General features: G+C 36.7%; 1 protein-coding gene across 3 annotated transcripts in view; it reads right to left on the reverse strand.

Annotated features, from left to right (window-relative positions):
- RNLS (renalase, FAD dependent amine oxidase) overlaps positions 1 to 18056 on the reverse strand; it is a 267966-nt gene that overhangs the window by 40890 nt on the left and 209020 nt on the right. For all 3 annotated transcript variants that reach the window (XM_060126440.1, XM_060126439.1, XM_060126441.1), the window contains one exon: positions 12254 to 12427. In XM_060126440.1, coding sequence (XP_059982423.1) covers positions 12254 to 12427 — 174 coding nt within the window. The remainder of the gene's footprint in view (positions 1 to 12253; positions 12428 to 18056) is intronic.

Genomic DNA, 18056 nt, shown 5'->3' on the forward strand with positions numbered 1-18056 from the left:
AAAATTGAATCTGGGTATTTTGGCCAAAGTTCTTAAATCAAAGGGACTATAATCCTTTTAACAATATCCTTTATGATATTGTGAGCTACTCCTAAGAAACCAATATTATGAATATAGATAGTGGAAAAGGGAACAAACAGGCATTTTATGTTTAATAAAAAAGAGTGGATTAGGTTCAAATGAGCCCAAGGTTCTAAAATGCCTTTCCTGACTCTTTTAAATAGGGATATAGAATATCAACAACAAAGAATTCACTAGGTATATGTATAATAGAAATCTATTTCAGTGAGGAAAACTATATTTTAAATTCAAGGATGCTTCATTCTTACAAACTTGAATTTGGAATATTTTATACTGAAGAATTCCCCTAGTCCCACAGAGCAGTTATAAATATTAATGGAATTTCAATAGATTCTTTTCAGATTCCGATGTTTAATATTCATTCATATTATGCAGGGAATTCAAGGTCCTGTGCAGTACATGTAGATGCTTCTCATTATCTAAATGAGCACATATATGAAGTCTGTAGGGGCAATGATTATTAAAAATAGCAGGGTCCACATACGATCTTAAAGGGCATATCAAAGCCTTCTCAGCTCACTTAATAACAAGAAAGTCATTGGTAATAAAACCAAACGACTCTTTAGGCTAAATTGATTCAGTAATGTCACATCTGGGCAAAATGATGGATTGGTGATTCTGGACAGAGTTAAAAATGCTGAGTGATATAAAGTATTTATGAAGCACAATGAAGCGATTTCCTGTGGTGAGATTCTGCAGAGTCACACTTTGAAACCTGCTCTTGAATTAGTCTCAGCTTTGATTTGCTGACAACTTATTTCATAGTATCTAACTCCTCTCGGATATGCTGGAGTGTAAATTTTGGGGGAATTATTCAAAAAGGGATTTGAGATTCCATAAAAAGAAAGAAGAACCACATTTAATTTAATGTTCTCTGAGTTTAACACCTTATTCGGGAAATGAGACGTTGTTTAACTACCCTCACGTGTAAGTGTTTTTATTTTTAACAGAAGATAATATAATTTAACTAAACTTGCACTATTGGCATTATCCTTCCCTTGTTTCTTTCTCAAAATGAAAAAAAGTTCATATAGCTGATAGACTGAAACCATAAAATAATTTATGTGACAACAACTGTAAAGACAGAATTTACTATGTGCCTCCGGTGTGCTAGGCATGGGGCTAGGAGTTTTGGATATACTATTCAACCCTTATTATATTTCTGGGAGACACTGTTAACCTTACAGTACAGATAAGTGAAGCTCAGAGAGACTGAGAAACTTAACTCATGGTTACAGAGCTATTAGGTTGAATCACATGAAAATGCTGGTATTTGAATATTTTAAATTACAAAGACAGCAATATAATATAGTTCAACCTAATTCTAAGTATAGAGTTATAATTTGAAACTAGGTTTGTGTGATTGCAAAGTCCATGGAACCATGGAACAGAACCATACTTGATAACACTGGTTACTTTTGACCATCCATGATAATAAAAGCCAAATCATGAATTATACAATAAGGAATTCACCACTTACCAAGCTTGGGTTAATATGAACTCATCATTTGTGGCAGGGTTCCTATGCAAGATATCATTTTAATTCCATTGAGATACAAAAAAGAGATAACTGCTAAACCATGGAAGAGAAATGGCACATTTGCAGAGCTTCTCACATATTTTCTAAGTTAAATATCTCAGCTGGAGCACAGTTGTTCTTCAACCAAGTATTTAAAAAAATCTTTCACAAAAAGAATGGTGGGATCCTTTGAAGTGTAACCTTAGAAATCAAGGTCTGTGTTACAGGGCATCATTCAAAGCAGATGCATATTCCCTAGAGACCACGGTAAACTTGTTACCAAGAATACTTGGATCTCTTTGGGAAGACAGCTTGATAAAACTTCCAGGTCTTACTGGCAACACCTCTGATACTATGTAGTCAAGTATTCCCCATGTAATAGGCATGGGACAGGGTCTCCAAAAGAGGCTTCTGATCTTTCTAATCGCCAATAGCTCACATGTGTTTTTTCAACAGCTTGCAGGTTTGGCAACTGGAGAGCTCATTCATTTTATATGATTTAGAGGGCAGTAGTAACAGATACCTAGGTTGTCTTAGGGGTGAACAACTTGCTGACTACCATTACTTTTCCTTGCCTGCTAAGTGGGTGACCAGTGCTGAAGTGTTAATTCTCAATGTTATTTCGGAACAAGGGAAGGGCATCTCAGAGCTGCATAAAGGACGACTGGCTCAGCAAATATTTCCTGAGCACCGAATACACACTCCTGTTATGCCACGATGTTAGAGTCTATCTCTTATATTTTCAATCTTGATGGAGATAAGAGGGATCAATTCATGGATAGCATGTGTGATAGCGGCATGTATTCCTGCTAAAGGAGAGAGCTGCTAATCTGGAGAAAGCAGCAGCTCTGCAAACAGGGCATATCAACTCTTTAGCCCATGAGACATTCAGATTGATCTGAGGAAGAATTCTTGACAGTGAGAAAAATGGTGAAATCTTTTCTGAGGGAGCTCTAGGCAAAGGAAAGTTTCCATCTCTTTGGTATAGTGTTGTTGTGGTCCCAGATAAAAATGGACCAGAATGAAGACTTGTCAAGCTCTCATCTAGTTCAACAAGTCTTTACTGTCTCCCAGGACCTGAGGCTCACAAGCTGTCTGAGAGTTACACAGTTTTACAAGACTATTCTCAATCTGCAGAGGTTCTGAGATGCCTCCAGAATGATGAAAACCAGGCCCTTGTCTGGGAAGCAGAGCAGAGCACATCATTTTGAGCCCTGGCTTAAAACCCAGGGTGTTGGCAGCTTCACTTCAGGCTGCAGTAAGGACTTAACTTCAAGATACTTCAAAACGTTCAGTCCCATAGAGAGAGCATTTTCCCAATTTCCAGCTCCCTCAACAGATTGACCTGGTTGCAGGTATTATGGAAACAGTAAGTTGAGCTTGCTTTACTTGAGGTCCAGCTGGTGAGGAGTTCTGTCTGCATTCAAAATAAGGTTCTCAAACAGATGTGAGGTTTCTCCATAGAGACAGCAGACTCCAAATCTCTGCACAAGAACTAATGTGAAGAAACCATAAAGTTCCTAATAATTTCACCCTAGATACTCCAAAAAGTGTCTGGACTATGTTGATTTACAAAATAACTCTCCAATAAAAAGCACCCATCGATTTAAAACAATTGCTCAATCCAGAACTATACTGAGGTGGTAGGGACTTGTGGGAGGAGGGTCACAAAGTAAATTATATAGCAAACAAGTTACAAGTCTACACAGCAATCCCTCAGGTCAAGCCAGAGTCTCTACTACTCTATGTAGTATTCTCTTTCCTCTTTCCCTTCTCTGCTCCTCGCCCTCCCCTTAGTCTCAGAGTGTCTGAAATTTTTTCCTCAGTTAAGCAAGACAATTTAGCTCTCCTTATTCTCACTCTCAAACGGGCATCTAATCTCTCCTAGGTGCTTGGCAGACAGAAGAGCTATCACTTAAAGGAATCATAATTACAAATAGCAAAAATTAGACGTCATTACATTTAATACAGCAGTGCCTTCATTACACGATAGCTACATACCAAGTTACTTGACTTTTGTTAGTGAAGAGGTCAGAGGGACTGTGGCAGTTCCTACCTGTGCACCTCTGCTGATTTTTCCCTCCTTGAGGTAGACTGGCTTTCCTCACCTCCTTACAAAGCCAACAGAGGGTTTTCCCTTGCTATTGCCTTTCTAAATTGGCAGCAATGATGGCAGCCTCTCAGTTTTTCTGTTGTTCTCATCTCTACCCTGTACATTTCAGATCCATACATTTATTCATCATAAACAGTCATCTGATTCTCATTCCCCTCTTCTCCCCCTAATAGTGGATCCAAACTACACTCAGTCACCAACACATCTGGCTCTTGTGTTCTGGAGGAACTCTTGGACAACCTGAAGATCTTTTGTAAATCTCAGCCTGACAGCCACACGTTTAGGCCAATACCACAAGTGAAAATACCACGCTCAGAGGGCAGGGCAGGCAGAACACAAAGGTGGAATGTTGGCACAAGAAGAGACTTGCAGATGTAATGTTCAAGACTCACTTCTTAGTGTGGATGCTCTACACATCTGCAGTTTGGAATTGTTTATAATTACAGAAATGCCAGGCAGCTGTAGGCTCTAGACTTTCTTTATCCTTTTGCTCACTGCTTCTTGGACATTTCACAACTTATTTGTATTTATTAAACTTTTTAGCAGCCCCAGGAGAAAGGTAAATAATAGGCTATGCTAAAGTTTCTGATTTTTTCATGGATTTAAATGTTCCATAGTCCCCATTTTTCATTTCTTCACCTGAAGAAAGAAGATTATTAGATTCATGTTGACAAAAGGTCCCAGGTCTAAAGCATCCTTTTAAAAGATCATAATATCGTCATGAGGCAGCATGACTCTCCCCAGTTTTGATCATACATGTGAGCTGTTGCTCTCTATACTCAATGCGTCTGTTTATATTTATGAGGACTCATACTTGACTCCAAGTCGCTAGTCCAACAGAGCCTCATGTATCAATTTCCTTCAGAATTTCTCATTTGAGCAGACTTCATAAACGTTATGTTTCATGAGGGCAGAAACTATGGAATCCTCATTTCCAAGCAGAGTGCCCAGCACACAGAAGCATCCAATACATATTTGTAAATAATTATTTGACCGAATAAACTGAGAATGGAAAACATATAAATAAAATATTGTGAATTCAGTTTTTCTGAAGAAAACTTCCATAAGATATATATTTTTCCCAGTAATATACTCCTTAGGATATTTTAAAGGTTTATTTTTGATGTTACATATTTAGCTGCTTTTCCACTTTCCCTCTGTCTCTGGCATTGATTTTCAGACTGAGTTCACTTGCTTGGCAAGTGGGAGGACAAGTGTTATCGTGGATGTAAATCTTTCCCATTGAGGATAGCTTGATAGGGAAACCAGAGGCTGAAGGGATCTGTTTGTTTTTACTTTATGTGCAAATGTTCTCCTTACAAAATGGACTGAGTTATCTCATTTTCTAAAGAAAACCGATTTTTAAAAGTGGCAAATATTACGTGAAATAAGAGTAATCTATTTTATAATTTGTGCCTATTACTTTAAATGACAACATATGATATTCATTTTTATGTATACATATGTACATATGTTTTATGTAAGTACATTTATACATTACAGACATACATATATATGTGTATATATATACATATACACACACACACATATATTTTTTCCTTTCTGAGAGAGCAAGGAAAAAGATTTGATATTACAATCATGTAACATTCTGTGGCATCACTGTAATAGTGAGATCGATATTTGTAATTAGCATTTGACTGCTGTTTATTAAATTGCCTTAACAGATTCATATGGACAGCGTCAGTTACATAATTGAATTACAAATGACTATGTCTATAACACAAAAAAACCAATATTATGAATTTTGTAACTGGTTACTGCTTGTTATTTTAAGATGATGATTGCTGTCTTATCTGAAAGCTCTGTTTCTGGAGTTGATATTTTAAAGAAATAGCTTGAACTGGAAACCTGACAGTTTTTCATCATCCCAGGTCTTTTCCTTTCCTTTTCTCCCCCTTGTCTCTTTTTCTTCTCCCTAGTCCTTTTTTGTTCAACTTATAAAGTGTTACCTATCTGGATTGCATTTTCTGCAACTTTAAGGACAAATAATTGCACAATGTTTCAAATCCAAAAGCAGATATTTTGTGTGGTCAATTACATGGCTATGGCTTAGTTGGAATAATCATGTACTCCCCTAAGTGAAGACAAGGTGACTGGATTTATGGCCCCAGGCCCATCCCAATTATTTACAGAATTTCATATTATGCTCCTATCTTTTATAAAGAGTTGATGTAACAAACAGTTATACGGAATAATATTTCTGCATCTTTTGTAAAAGAGCCTTTAAAGGCATTATGCATTATATTAGTGTTTGTTACTCAAGGATCCTAACAATACAATCCTTGAACATATAAATTCCATGTGATGCAAAAGTTTGTTCACTTGTTTTCTTTTTGGATGAGTCGGATTGTTTTCTTTAATGAGATATTTAAAGCTATGTAATTATGGTCATTGGCCATCACATTTCTAGAGTTGCAGATTGTATTAATCTCCTCAGATTGCTGCCTATCAGTGATTGTACTGCTCATTAACACTCTTCTAGATGGTGAACAAGGAAGGATGCTAAAATTCTGACCGATCATTTTGAGGGTTACTTATACATTTTATTTATTTAAGCCACCCTGACTCCTATCTGTCCTGGTAATGTAGGGTTGCATTCACTTAAGTCAGGCTTTTATATTTATGCCTTTTGCTTTGGAGAATATAATATCTGAATTAAAGACTGGAATTATTAATTATAATATTAGGCACCATAGATACTGACATTATTTGCTAAGTGCTATGTGAAGCTCTTTATATGTTTAAATCATTTCATCTTCGACCCTTTAGAGTTGGTATTATTTTCCTCATTTTATTGACCAGTAAACAGAGAGTTTAAGTAATTTATCCAAGGTCACACAGCTAGTAAGTGGTAGAACTGAGTTCAATATAGGAAGTTTGACTCCTGGCCAGTCTGACTCCAAATTTAAGATGTTGGGAAGGATCTCAGAGATCTTGGGAGGTGTGTAAAACCATATATATATATATATATATATATATATATATATATATATATATATATATATATATATATAAAAATAAAATTTTCCCCTCAGTTCCTGGCACAGAGGTCCTAAATCCCTTGGAATTTCCTGGGTGACAGAAGTGTCTTTTGTTCTAATGAGGTAACTCTTGGGGGACTCCTAGATAGCTTCAGGATAGGGGATAGGGGTTGGTCACCAGAAAGACCAAGCCATGATTAGAAGCTTAGAACTTTCAGCCCCACTCTCTATCCTCCACGAAAGGAGAGGGGCTAGAGTCGAGTTAATGACAGATCATGCCTACATGTTGAAGCCTCCATAAAAATCTCAATAGTATGGGGTTCAGAGGGCTTCTGGTGAACACATCCTTCCTGGAGGTGTCACACCCCAACTCCACAGGGACAGAATGTCCTGCACATGGGACCCTTCTGGACCTCCCTCTATGTACCTCTTCATCTGGCTGTTAATTTGTGTGCTATATCATATCCTTTATTACACAATAAATTGGTGAGTGTAAATAGGTGTTTCCCTGAGTTCTGTGAGCCATACTAGCAAATTATCAAACACAAGGAGGGGTCATGGGAACACCGGTTTATAGTTGGTTAGTCAGAAGTACAGACGACAGCTTGAAACTTGCAATTGGTATCTGAAGTGGAGGCAGTCTTGTGGGGTTGGACCCTTTGCCTGTGGGATCTGCTGCTAACTCCTCAGAGATAGTGTCAGAACTGAATTGAATTGCAGGGCACCAAGCAGGGGTTGCAGAATTCCTTGAGGTGTGGAAAATCCATACTTCTGGTGTCAGAAGTGTTGTGAGCGTGGTAGGAGTGTGAGAGTAAAGGAGGAACACACAGGAGTGTTTTCCCTATACAGGAGATAAATGTCTTTCACTTGTCCCACTGCTCCCCATGCCCTCTGCATGACAGACATTGCCAATTGTTGGTAGAATCCTCTTCTACTGAGTCTAGACCCAGTCTTGGAATTGTTCTTAGTTTTTGCCCCAGGTGATGATTACCTGTTAAATGATTGGCACCTGTGTTGAAATCTATTTATCATCTATGTAGATCTAATCTGCCTCTTTCACAGAAGGACTTATGCTAAGTGCTCCAGCAGAAACTGGCTAGATGTTCACCAACCCACTTTTTATTCTTCCTACATGCACGGGTAGACTACGATTCCAGCGTTCCTTCCAAATAGGTATGGCCACATAACTGTTCTAATCAATAAAACATGACCCCTCCTGATATGTACCATTTCTAAGTCTAACCCTAAAAATATCCTATGTGCTCTCCTCCATTCTTTTCCTCATCCACTTGTTTGATTCCTATGAGCACAGTGACTCTATAAGCCACCTGAGGAAGCTGATAGAGTCAAAGGGTGGAAGGAGTCTGGATCTCTGAATCACCTCTTTGATGAAACCTACCTTCCAATCATAAACACCTGTTTGGGTCTTATGTGAAGCAGAAACAGACTTCTGTTATGTTCAGGCCATTAAAATTTTTGATTGTGTTTGTTACAAAACCTATAGTTACAAAACAAGGGTCATACAAGATCACAACATTAGCAAGTTTCAGAGCCAGAATTTGAATCTGAGTCTTTTAAAGTCCAAATTCTTCCCACAGTGATAATCTTATTGATAATTTAAAATATTATCCATGTTAATGATAATTCACATGACCTTATTTCAGACCTTATTTCAACCTAAATTGTCTCCAGTTATAACCCTACCAAGTTTTGAGTTCATCTGCAAAAAGTCTTCTTCCACCTCTAAAAAAACTCAGTATCTTCCCACTGATGACTTCAGGACTAGACTTCCCCATCCTCTCATCTGGCTTACAATTCCTGCCCAAGTACAAAGCATAAACGGTGACATCAAGTCAGGCTTTCTCAAGTGTGTCTTGGGGAACAATTTCTGTGGGATGTTAGCAGGTTTGGTGCCTAAATAAAATATTCCATGGTCAAGTACATTTGGGAAATCCTAGATTAAATAAAATGAGAAGGTGTCTTCTCTACAGGAATATCTTTTAACAGGATAATATGCCCTGAGATTCTCTAAAATAGCGGTAAAGTCAGTAGTATTTTGCAAACTTATTGATGACAGAGCCCCTTCACAAAGAGCATATCAAGGAACTGATGTTCCGTTAAACACATTTTGGAAAGCACAAGCCTAAGTGTATTGGGTCATACCCATAATCGCTGGTATGAATCTAATACATCTTGGAATTTAGCCCCTCTGCCCAAGGAGACTTTTGTTTCTGGTTTGTGTACTGTCTATTCCTGACATTTGACAAATAATTACTCCTTGACCTTTGTCTGGTTTGGGCTACTAATCCTGTATCCTCTGGCTCTCTTCAAGACTTGACAACAGACTTTATTTTGTGGACAGCTCTGCCACCCTTTTTCTGTCTTGTTGCTGCCCTACCTGACAGAACACAAATGTTTCCCTTCATTGATTGTGTGTATTTATAGTATTAATTCTTGTTTCAATAGAACACCCCAAATAAAGGGTAGAGTTGGGTAGTGTTAGTAACATAAAGAGACAATTCTTACTGGCCTACTTAAATATCAATGTCAATAAAATACAGTGGAGTTACACTATATGGACATTTATATTATGTGAATTCAAGTAGATATACTTAGCACCCTGGCCCCAGATAGTGAGAAAAAATAGTTTAAATGCAAGGCAGTTAGTTAGATTTTATGTTAGGGAATGCCATTAGTGGGGGTCTCTTACATCTTAAAACTTGCATAATCCAAAATTAATTTTTCATAAAACTGACAAAGGAAGGAAGGTATTTCTTTGCTGTCTGAAGTGGCACAACCATGGGCTGTAGCAAAAACATGGTTCCCAATTCACCTGGCCCTCAAGATTTAAAATTGTGTGATTGTTAATATAAAAAAAGATTCTTTTCGTATTTCTATTATATCAAAAGCTGACAATCTTGTGAGAATTTATTAATATTTTTATGTTGTACTCTTTCAAATTTGCATAACGCTGATTTTATAAATTGCTACTACATAGTAGTGTGGGTGCTTTCACTCACCATCCCACTCCATTTGCACAGCGATTTAATCTGTTAGGAGATATGACTGCTATTTCTTTCTTTCCTGTGTGCCTTTCATAGTAGAAGATATTACTGTCCCATAAATGCAAACCAACAATTTCATCTGGCCTCACCCGAATAAACTGAAGTCTATTGAATGCTCACAAAATGCTATGCTGAATTTACTGAACGTTATGTTAGTCTCCAAAATGTCACGTAGTTTTAAGATATTTTCAAAGATAATTTTGAATATACATGATTCTTCTCTTTCTGTGCCAACTTTACAATTTTATCTCTCACATAAGATGTGAATCTACTTGAAGATAATGGACATTATTTGTTGCCAACCCGGCATCCACTATTCCCCCCTTTCTTCCTAACAAAACCCTATTTTAGTCAGGTATCTACCCTCATATGACTAAAGGGAAGATGATCCTGATACCAGTTCCAGGAGTAGATCTTGATTTGTCTAAGGTTGTAATGGTAGTCCCACCCCCCTTGCCAGTGATTGGTTTCAGACTGGTTGAGTAACCCAGTTATGACCTATGAGATACAAGATAGTCAGTTGAGGGGTTTCTGGAAAGATTTCCTTAATTCTCAGAAAGGGACTGAGATAGTAATAGTCCGTCTTCTTCCTAAGCATGTTGCTGGGTCTGGATGTGACTCCAATAGTCATTGCCATCTTGCTACCAGTCCTCTGAGGATGTCAACATTAATAGTGGAAGAGAGTAGAGATGGATAAACCCTAGGTCCTTGAAGATGTTGCTCTGTTATTGAATCAATCAGTCATGAAGTCTCCCCAGCTTCTTCCTTTTAGCTTGGGCTGCCATAGCTTGGGCTGCCATAGATTGGATGTTAGCTTGGGCTAACAGTTAGCTTGGGCTGCCATAGATTGGATCAGTTAGCTTGGGCTGCCATAGATTGGATGGCTTAAACAAAAGAAATTTATTTCTCTCAGTTCCAGAGAAGGAAGTCCAAGATCCAGGTGCCAGCTGATTTGGTTTCTGGTGAGGACTCTCTTCCTGGCTTGCAGACGGCCTGCCTTTTAACCTTCTCACTCTCCTCACATGGCCTTTCCTTGGTATATGCCCAAGAATAGAGTTCGCTCTCTTTCTCTTCCTCATTTTATAAGGCCAGCCTTATAATTAGGATTCCACCCTTATGACCTCATTTAACCTTAATTACCTCCTAAAAGCCCTGTCGCCAAATATAATCACATTGGGGGTTTAGGGCTTCAACATACGAATTTGGGGGGATACAGTTCAGTCCATAGCAGATAATATAACAAATGTCCATATGTTGTTTAAACAAGTTTAAATTGGTTTTTCTGTTATGTATTACTAAATATACCCTAACAGATGTCATATCTTATGAAGCAATACACAAAGGATAATGCCTAATTCATGACATATAACAGAAGATCAAGGGCTATTTTCCTTTTCTCAGAACAAAGCAGTTGTCGAGTTAAAAATGGTTAGCCCATTGCTGTTACAGGGCATTTCATGAACTGCTGATTGTACATATATGTGGTATCATGTTAACATAAACAGTCCAGCCCTTAGGGAGTTTTAAGTTATAAAAGAAACATTTTTCTAAGATCATGTGCTCTGATATAAAAACCATACTCTAGCCCAGTTCTATCATTATAAAGTTCTGGCAAGCCAAGAGACGTTAGTTGGTGATTTTATCAGGCAAGACTTCTAACTAATGCTTGATGAAACCATCACTGCACCATAAAACACCGTAACAAATTGCAGTGACTATTCCTTTCAAGAATTTAGTCATTTTAGATCATTAACGTTTATTTCACAAAAAGCAATTTCTTAGCAATCACTACAGTCCTACAAATAAGAATATACTTTCACCTTTGTGCATGAAATGAATCAGTTATGTTTATTCTTGCAACTCAAATCTAATTTTAATAACTATCTTCAACAAAGAAGGTGGAGTGTAGACTTCATCCCATTCTAGTAAAGCTCATATGAAACATTTTACCTATTATTTTAGTTGCATTGTATACAAAGTAATTTTATGTAGTTTTCTAGGTGAAAATTAAATAAATACAATTATATTGAAGTGAAGGATTTTCATAACATAGTAAAATTCACTTTTTATATCTAGCCTGGGAAGTGGAAAGAGCAGCACTCGTCAAATTTTAAAAACAAAACCAAACAAACAAAAGCAAACTCCACCAAGAAATAAATGATGAGATAAATTTGCATATAGATGGATCCATATTAAAGCAATAGAACTTGGGCCATTTTGAAATCTTAAACCTTCTGACACTATTTTCATAAACTCAGTAATACAAACCATGTGGTGAATGATTTTCTGAAAAACTTTGCTGGTTTCACTGTGTATTTTATTATTGGCCAAATGTGACATTAAATTTTATCCCCTGTGGCTTGGAGTTAAATGCTTGCTCTGTTCAGAATGGCAACACTCAATTAAACAGCATTTTTCATGATCTACACCCACCATTGTTACTGTATTTAAGGGAAATAATGGGGGTACTGACCTATATTGCGTTTCTTATTATCAATGGAGATGAAGCGAATGCAGGGATTACTGGTGATGTACTGCCCAGCCCAAGGGACATCAATCTTCGTGCCAGCTTCATAAAAGAGGCCCAGCGCGTAGCGAGAGGAGTAGCTCACAGACTCCAGTTGCTGCCTTTGGCATTCACTAATTACTGTGGAAGAAAAAGTACAGGGCATCAAACTTTAAATTATCATCTTTCCTTTTAGTACATCAAATACAAAACTCCTTTAAACCAGTTCCAACTGTTTCTACCGACTCCAGCTCACTTATGATGAATTTTGAAAGGTAATGTAAAATATCATCAGCTCTAATTTCTTTGCAGAGTGATTACTGTCCTTGGCATAATTGTTTTCATCAAGCTGTAGGTCCAAAGTCTTTAGACTGGCATTTAAGTCTCTCAAAATCTGACACCAAGTTGCTTTTCTAGCATTGTGTCCTAATTATTATCCTGGGACTGGCTGGCAACATTATAGATTCCATACACTGAGCAGGGTTTTTGCCAACACTTAACACAAGCATTTCACCCTATTTTAACAACCACCGTATAAAGTAGAATATTATTCCCATGTTACCAATGAGGAGACTAATGCTCCATCTCTTATGGACTTCATTAAGTTCTTCCATGTCATACAGTCATTTGTTTGCCTGTCATCTTTCTGTCAGTGGACTATCATAGTTTCTTAAGCACAGGGACCATACCTTAGTCTTTTTTGTTATAGTTCTCTACCCTATTAATTACAGAAATACAAAGGATGAGAGTATAAAGAGATAGAAAGGCAAAGTTAGTTAAAATGTAGGAGGTAAATAATCAACAAATGGAAAGACTGGGAAAGGAATTAGGCAGGTTTGGGTTCAAATCCTGACTCTACCACTTACTAGGTAGGTGACCGTGGGCAAGCCACTTATTCTAATTACAGTCCTTTTGTCTTTAAGTGGCAAAAACAGTACAGGATGCATTAATCTGTTGTGAGGATTACATGAATAATGCATAGCACAGTGCTTGGCATATGATAAGTGTTCATTAACGATTTTTTCTATTATAGAGAGAAAAATATTTAGCAAAATGGGACAATGCTCCATCCTGGGATGAAGAACGAAAAGACTTCCCTCACGTTTTAATTTCCATCTCCAGTCTTCCTACCTTTAAGGGTCCCAGGGAGCTGTTTGTTCCTGTACCACATTAATAATTTGGGTTTCAGAGAAGGCAATAGTTCTATTCTGAAGGCTTAAGTCAGGCCAGTTCAGAAATGGAGCATACGAAAAATTCTCATTTAATTGGTGAAAAATATCCTAATCTAAATCAGTAGAGATTGGCAAACCTCAAGGATGGGGGTCACTTTAGCTAAACCTTAGAGAAGTGGCTTTAGGAGGAAGAGAGAAAACATGAAGGATACTCAAATTATTTAAGCACAGTAATAATCCTACACATTATCACAGCATATTCTTGGCTACAAAACATTTTTAGAACTAAGACCTCATTTAATCTTCACAAAAGCCCTGCAAGATCTACCATTCTAATTTTACATCTCTGTGAGGCTGAGATTCAGAGAGGTTAAGTAATTTTCCCTAGGTTACACAGCTTCCAAGTCTGTGCGGTCAAGATGAAGCTAGAATTCCCGCATCGGAGTCATGCCCGTCTTCTTTACTCCACACTTCCCCTCCTGATCTGTAAGTTAGTCTGAGCTTCAAAATGAACTTTAGCATTTCTTTCTCTTCTGACATTAATGGTTATTTTGCACTCAGAAGTAAAAGCCACCATTCCCTTTAACCATCATTTTCTGTCTTATTAAAAGATTTATCTACTTGATGAACAAATGATCTTTTGACACTGGCCTTGTTACACTCAATGTATCCTGGGCTTCATTTTATTATTTACTTTTAGAGTTATGGGGCCTGATATTATGCTTACTGCTTTCTGAGCTGGAGGAGGTGAAGGAGACTAACACTAGCAGTTGAGCACGTATTGTGTATTTGGGGGGTTATCACTAAGTTTCCCATTTTTTCAATTAAAAAAAATAAACCTACAAAACAGTGAAGTCAGTTATTTAGCAACTGAAAGGGCCTAAAACTCTTTTTTGAAAAAAAATTTTTTTTTTCTTTTTACCAAAACCGAAGGGTCAACTAGGTTGACAACCAAACTGGACCTTTTCCTCCCCGCCACACACATTTGCACATTTAGCTAGTTTTTAGACAAGCTGCCAAGTGGCAAATCCCACTGGGAAGACTTTGAAAAGGTAATTGATATCTATATAGAAACAGAGGTTAACCTTAAACACCCTTGTCTGCTTCAGGGGCTCTACAATTCATTCTGAGAACAGGGAGGTGAGACTTTTGACTCAAACAATCTCAACTTCTGAACATATTCATTTACAAAAAAATTTACCTTCAGGGCCCAGAAAGTTTATCATTGTTGCAGGACCTAACAAAATGGTTTTATTTTGTTTGAAAATTTTTTTAATGCAAAATGCTGGAGGGAGCAGCCCTAGGTCATGGATACATATATTTTGGCAAGAAAAATAATAGGTTCTTTACTATTGTGTATTCAAAAGGGCCATAAATCCACAAAATAAGGCTCATATAAAAGTGCCTGATTCCAATATAATGAATCTTTACCAGGACGTCATCCTCATTGAATTCTGAACCACTAGGATTATATAATCTCTGTAATTATACACACACAAACACACATACATGTATTATATATATATGTATATATATATAAAATACATGTATGTGTGTTTGTGTGTATAATAATATATTTTACTTATATAAATATATTTTGTATATAATATAAAATATATATTTTATATATTTTTTATATAATATATTTTATGGCTATCTGATGTAAATAAAGTGGCTATAAATTGCATTGAATGGGGTAGCTTACATTCATACTTCTGTCAGTTAGGAGAACTGTCCTTATCCCATTCTCCTTGTGCCTATGCCTGTGTGTGCACACATGTATGTACATGTGGGTGTGGGGGAGGGAAAGAACAGAGGGAGAAAGGAAGAGGGGGGGAGAGCAAAACAGAAGACCGGAACTGTACTCCTCAATAACATCAAGTGAGTAATTTCATTTTTTTGTTTTCTAATGTAATTTTATTCTTTTAGTCTCCTAACATATAAAAGAGGGCTAGACATACATATTCTGCCTTATTTCCTATGTGGTTTGGTGATGATCTCATTCATTCGTTCATTGCCTACTTTATGATGCCAGGTATTGTTCTAGATGTGAGGGATATAATAAAGAAAGATAAAGTTCCTGCTGTCAGGTAGCTTACATACTAGTGGTAGAGAGACCAGTTATCAATAAATAACTAAGTAAATGGTATGTCAGTTGGTGATAAGAACTATAAAGAAAATTAAAGCCGGGTAAAGGGATGAGAGTGACAGGTCTGCGTAGTGAGGCTACTTTAAATAGGCTGTCAGGGATATATGTCTCCTCTGAGGATTTTATTCTGATTGACAGGGGAACCATTCCTACTGGTTATAAGCCAAGGACAAATATGACCTGGCTTCTGCTTTAAAAATTATCATTCTGGCTATAAGTGAAGACTGCAGGGATGCATGAGAGGAACTGGGGCAAACAGCTATTGCAGTAGTCTCAGATGGGAGGTAACAGTAGAGAAGGTCAGAAGTGGTTACATTTTGGATGTAATATATGTGTGTCTGTATGTGCATGTGTGTGTGTGTGTACACATATGCATGTATAAATACATACCTTTGAATTATATATTTTATAAATATATGTGTGCATGTATTATATATATACGGATGGCACATACACACAATACATATATATAATGTAATTTTAATTGAGGTTTAATATAACTACAGAAAAATAGGCCTTGAATTTTCATAAAGTGAATGCACCAGTATAATCACCAGCCAGATTAAGAAACAGATCATTACCAGAACCCCAGAAGCTACCTTCTTCCTCCTTTACAGGTACTCCTTGCCAAGGGTAATCAGTAATCCTGAATTCTAACACCATAGATTAGTTGAGCTGTTTCTGAATGTCACATAAGCAGAATGATGTTGTATGTACTCTTTGTGTCTGGCTTCTTTCACTCAATATCATGCTGGTGATATTTTAATTGCTGTTACACGTAGTTGTACTTAATTCTCCTTATGGGATAGTATTGCTTATATGTATCTATCCATTCTACTATTGATGGACATTTGGATTGTTTGCAGTTTTGGGTGATTACAAAGGTACTGTGAAGAACATATGTATGTGCTTCTCTTGGGTGTATACTAGTATAGGAATTCCTGGATCGTGGGTTTCCTTATGTTCAGCTCTGGTAGCTACTGCCAAATGGTTTTCTAAAGTGTACCAATTTGTACTCCCACCAAGGGTGTATGAAAGTTTAGTTGCTCTACATCTCCATCCACATTTGCTACAATCTGCCTTTTTAATTTGGGATGTAGTGATATCCCATTGTGGTTTTAATTTGTGTTCCATGACGACTAATATTTGGAAGCTTTTCCATGTTTATTTGGATATTCTTTTATGATTGCCTGTTCAAATCTTTGCTTATTTTTCTTTTGGGTTATCTGCCATTTTCTTATTGCTTCGTAGGAGTTCTTTATATATTCTGGATATGAGTCTTATATGTGAATTATAAAAGCTTTTTCCCCCTCAGTAGCCTGTCTTTTTACTCTCTTAATAGTGCGGTTTGATGAACAGAGTTTTAATTATAATTTAGTACAATTTACCATTTTTTCATTTATAGTTAGCCCATTTATGTTCTGTTTAAGGACTCTGCCTACTCCAGGGTCTTGAAGATATTCTCTTATTTATTTTCTCTCAGAGCTTTATTGGTTTACCTTTCATAGGATTTTGGATATATTTTGAAGATAAATCAGCCAGAATTCCTGTTGGCTTGAAAAGGTGGTGTGAGGGAAAGAGATCAAATGAGAATACATGGGACACTACTTCTCACCTACCCTAGTTAATAAACAACAACTTTGTTGTTCTATAATTTTAAAAGTTACAATATAAAAATAAGACACTACATTATAAGCAACTTGAGGAAAAAGACTGTGCCTCATGACCTTTGTGTGTCCAGATCCCAGGACAATGACTGATGCAATGTGGGCATTCCATAAATATTGATGAATACATATCTATTTTAGAATATTTGGAAAGTACACATAGGTATAAAGAGGCAAAAGGGAAAATAATAAACAGTATATTCTCATTACCCAGAGAAACAGCTATCGATATTTTGACACTTTTTCTCAGTATTTTCCCGACTTTTTTCCTTAAACATGGCTGTGACCATATCGTACATACAGTTTTACATACTGCATTTTACAAAATATCTCATTGTAAACATAATTTTTAATGCCCCCATACAATTTTAAGGAATGGATGTTGTGTAATTTGAATTTAACCACTTCATTAATGTTGGACATTTGTTTCCTTTTTGGTCCCTTATAATTAAAGCTGTTATGTACATCTTTGTGCATAGATCTTTATTTATGTTTCTGATTATTTCCTTAAGACAGAATATTGGAAGTGGAATTACTGTTAAATTGACATTCAGAAAGATGCACCAATTTACACTTCCAACAACAGTGTATAAAAGACCCATTTCACTGTTTCCTTGCCTGTGATTATTACCTTTTCTGTTGATAACTTAATAGGAAAAACAGATCTCATTTTAGTTTTAATATATATTTCTTTACCAACGAGACTAAACATTCTTTGTATATCTACTAGTGCACATAGTCTCTTTTGGAAAAAAATCTGTTCATGTTGTTCTGCTAATTGG

This window comes from Lagenorhynchus albirostris, chromosome 16, assembly GCF_949774975.1.
Source record: "Lagenorhynchus albirostris chromosome 16, mLagAlb1.1, whole genome shotgun sequence".
Classification (NCBI taxonomy): Eukaryota; Metazoa; Chordata; class Mammalia; order Artiodactyla; family Delphinidae; genus Lagenorhynchus; species Lagenorhynchus albirostris.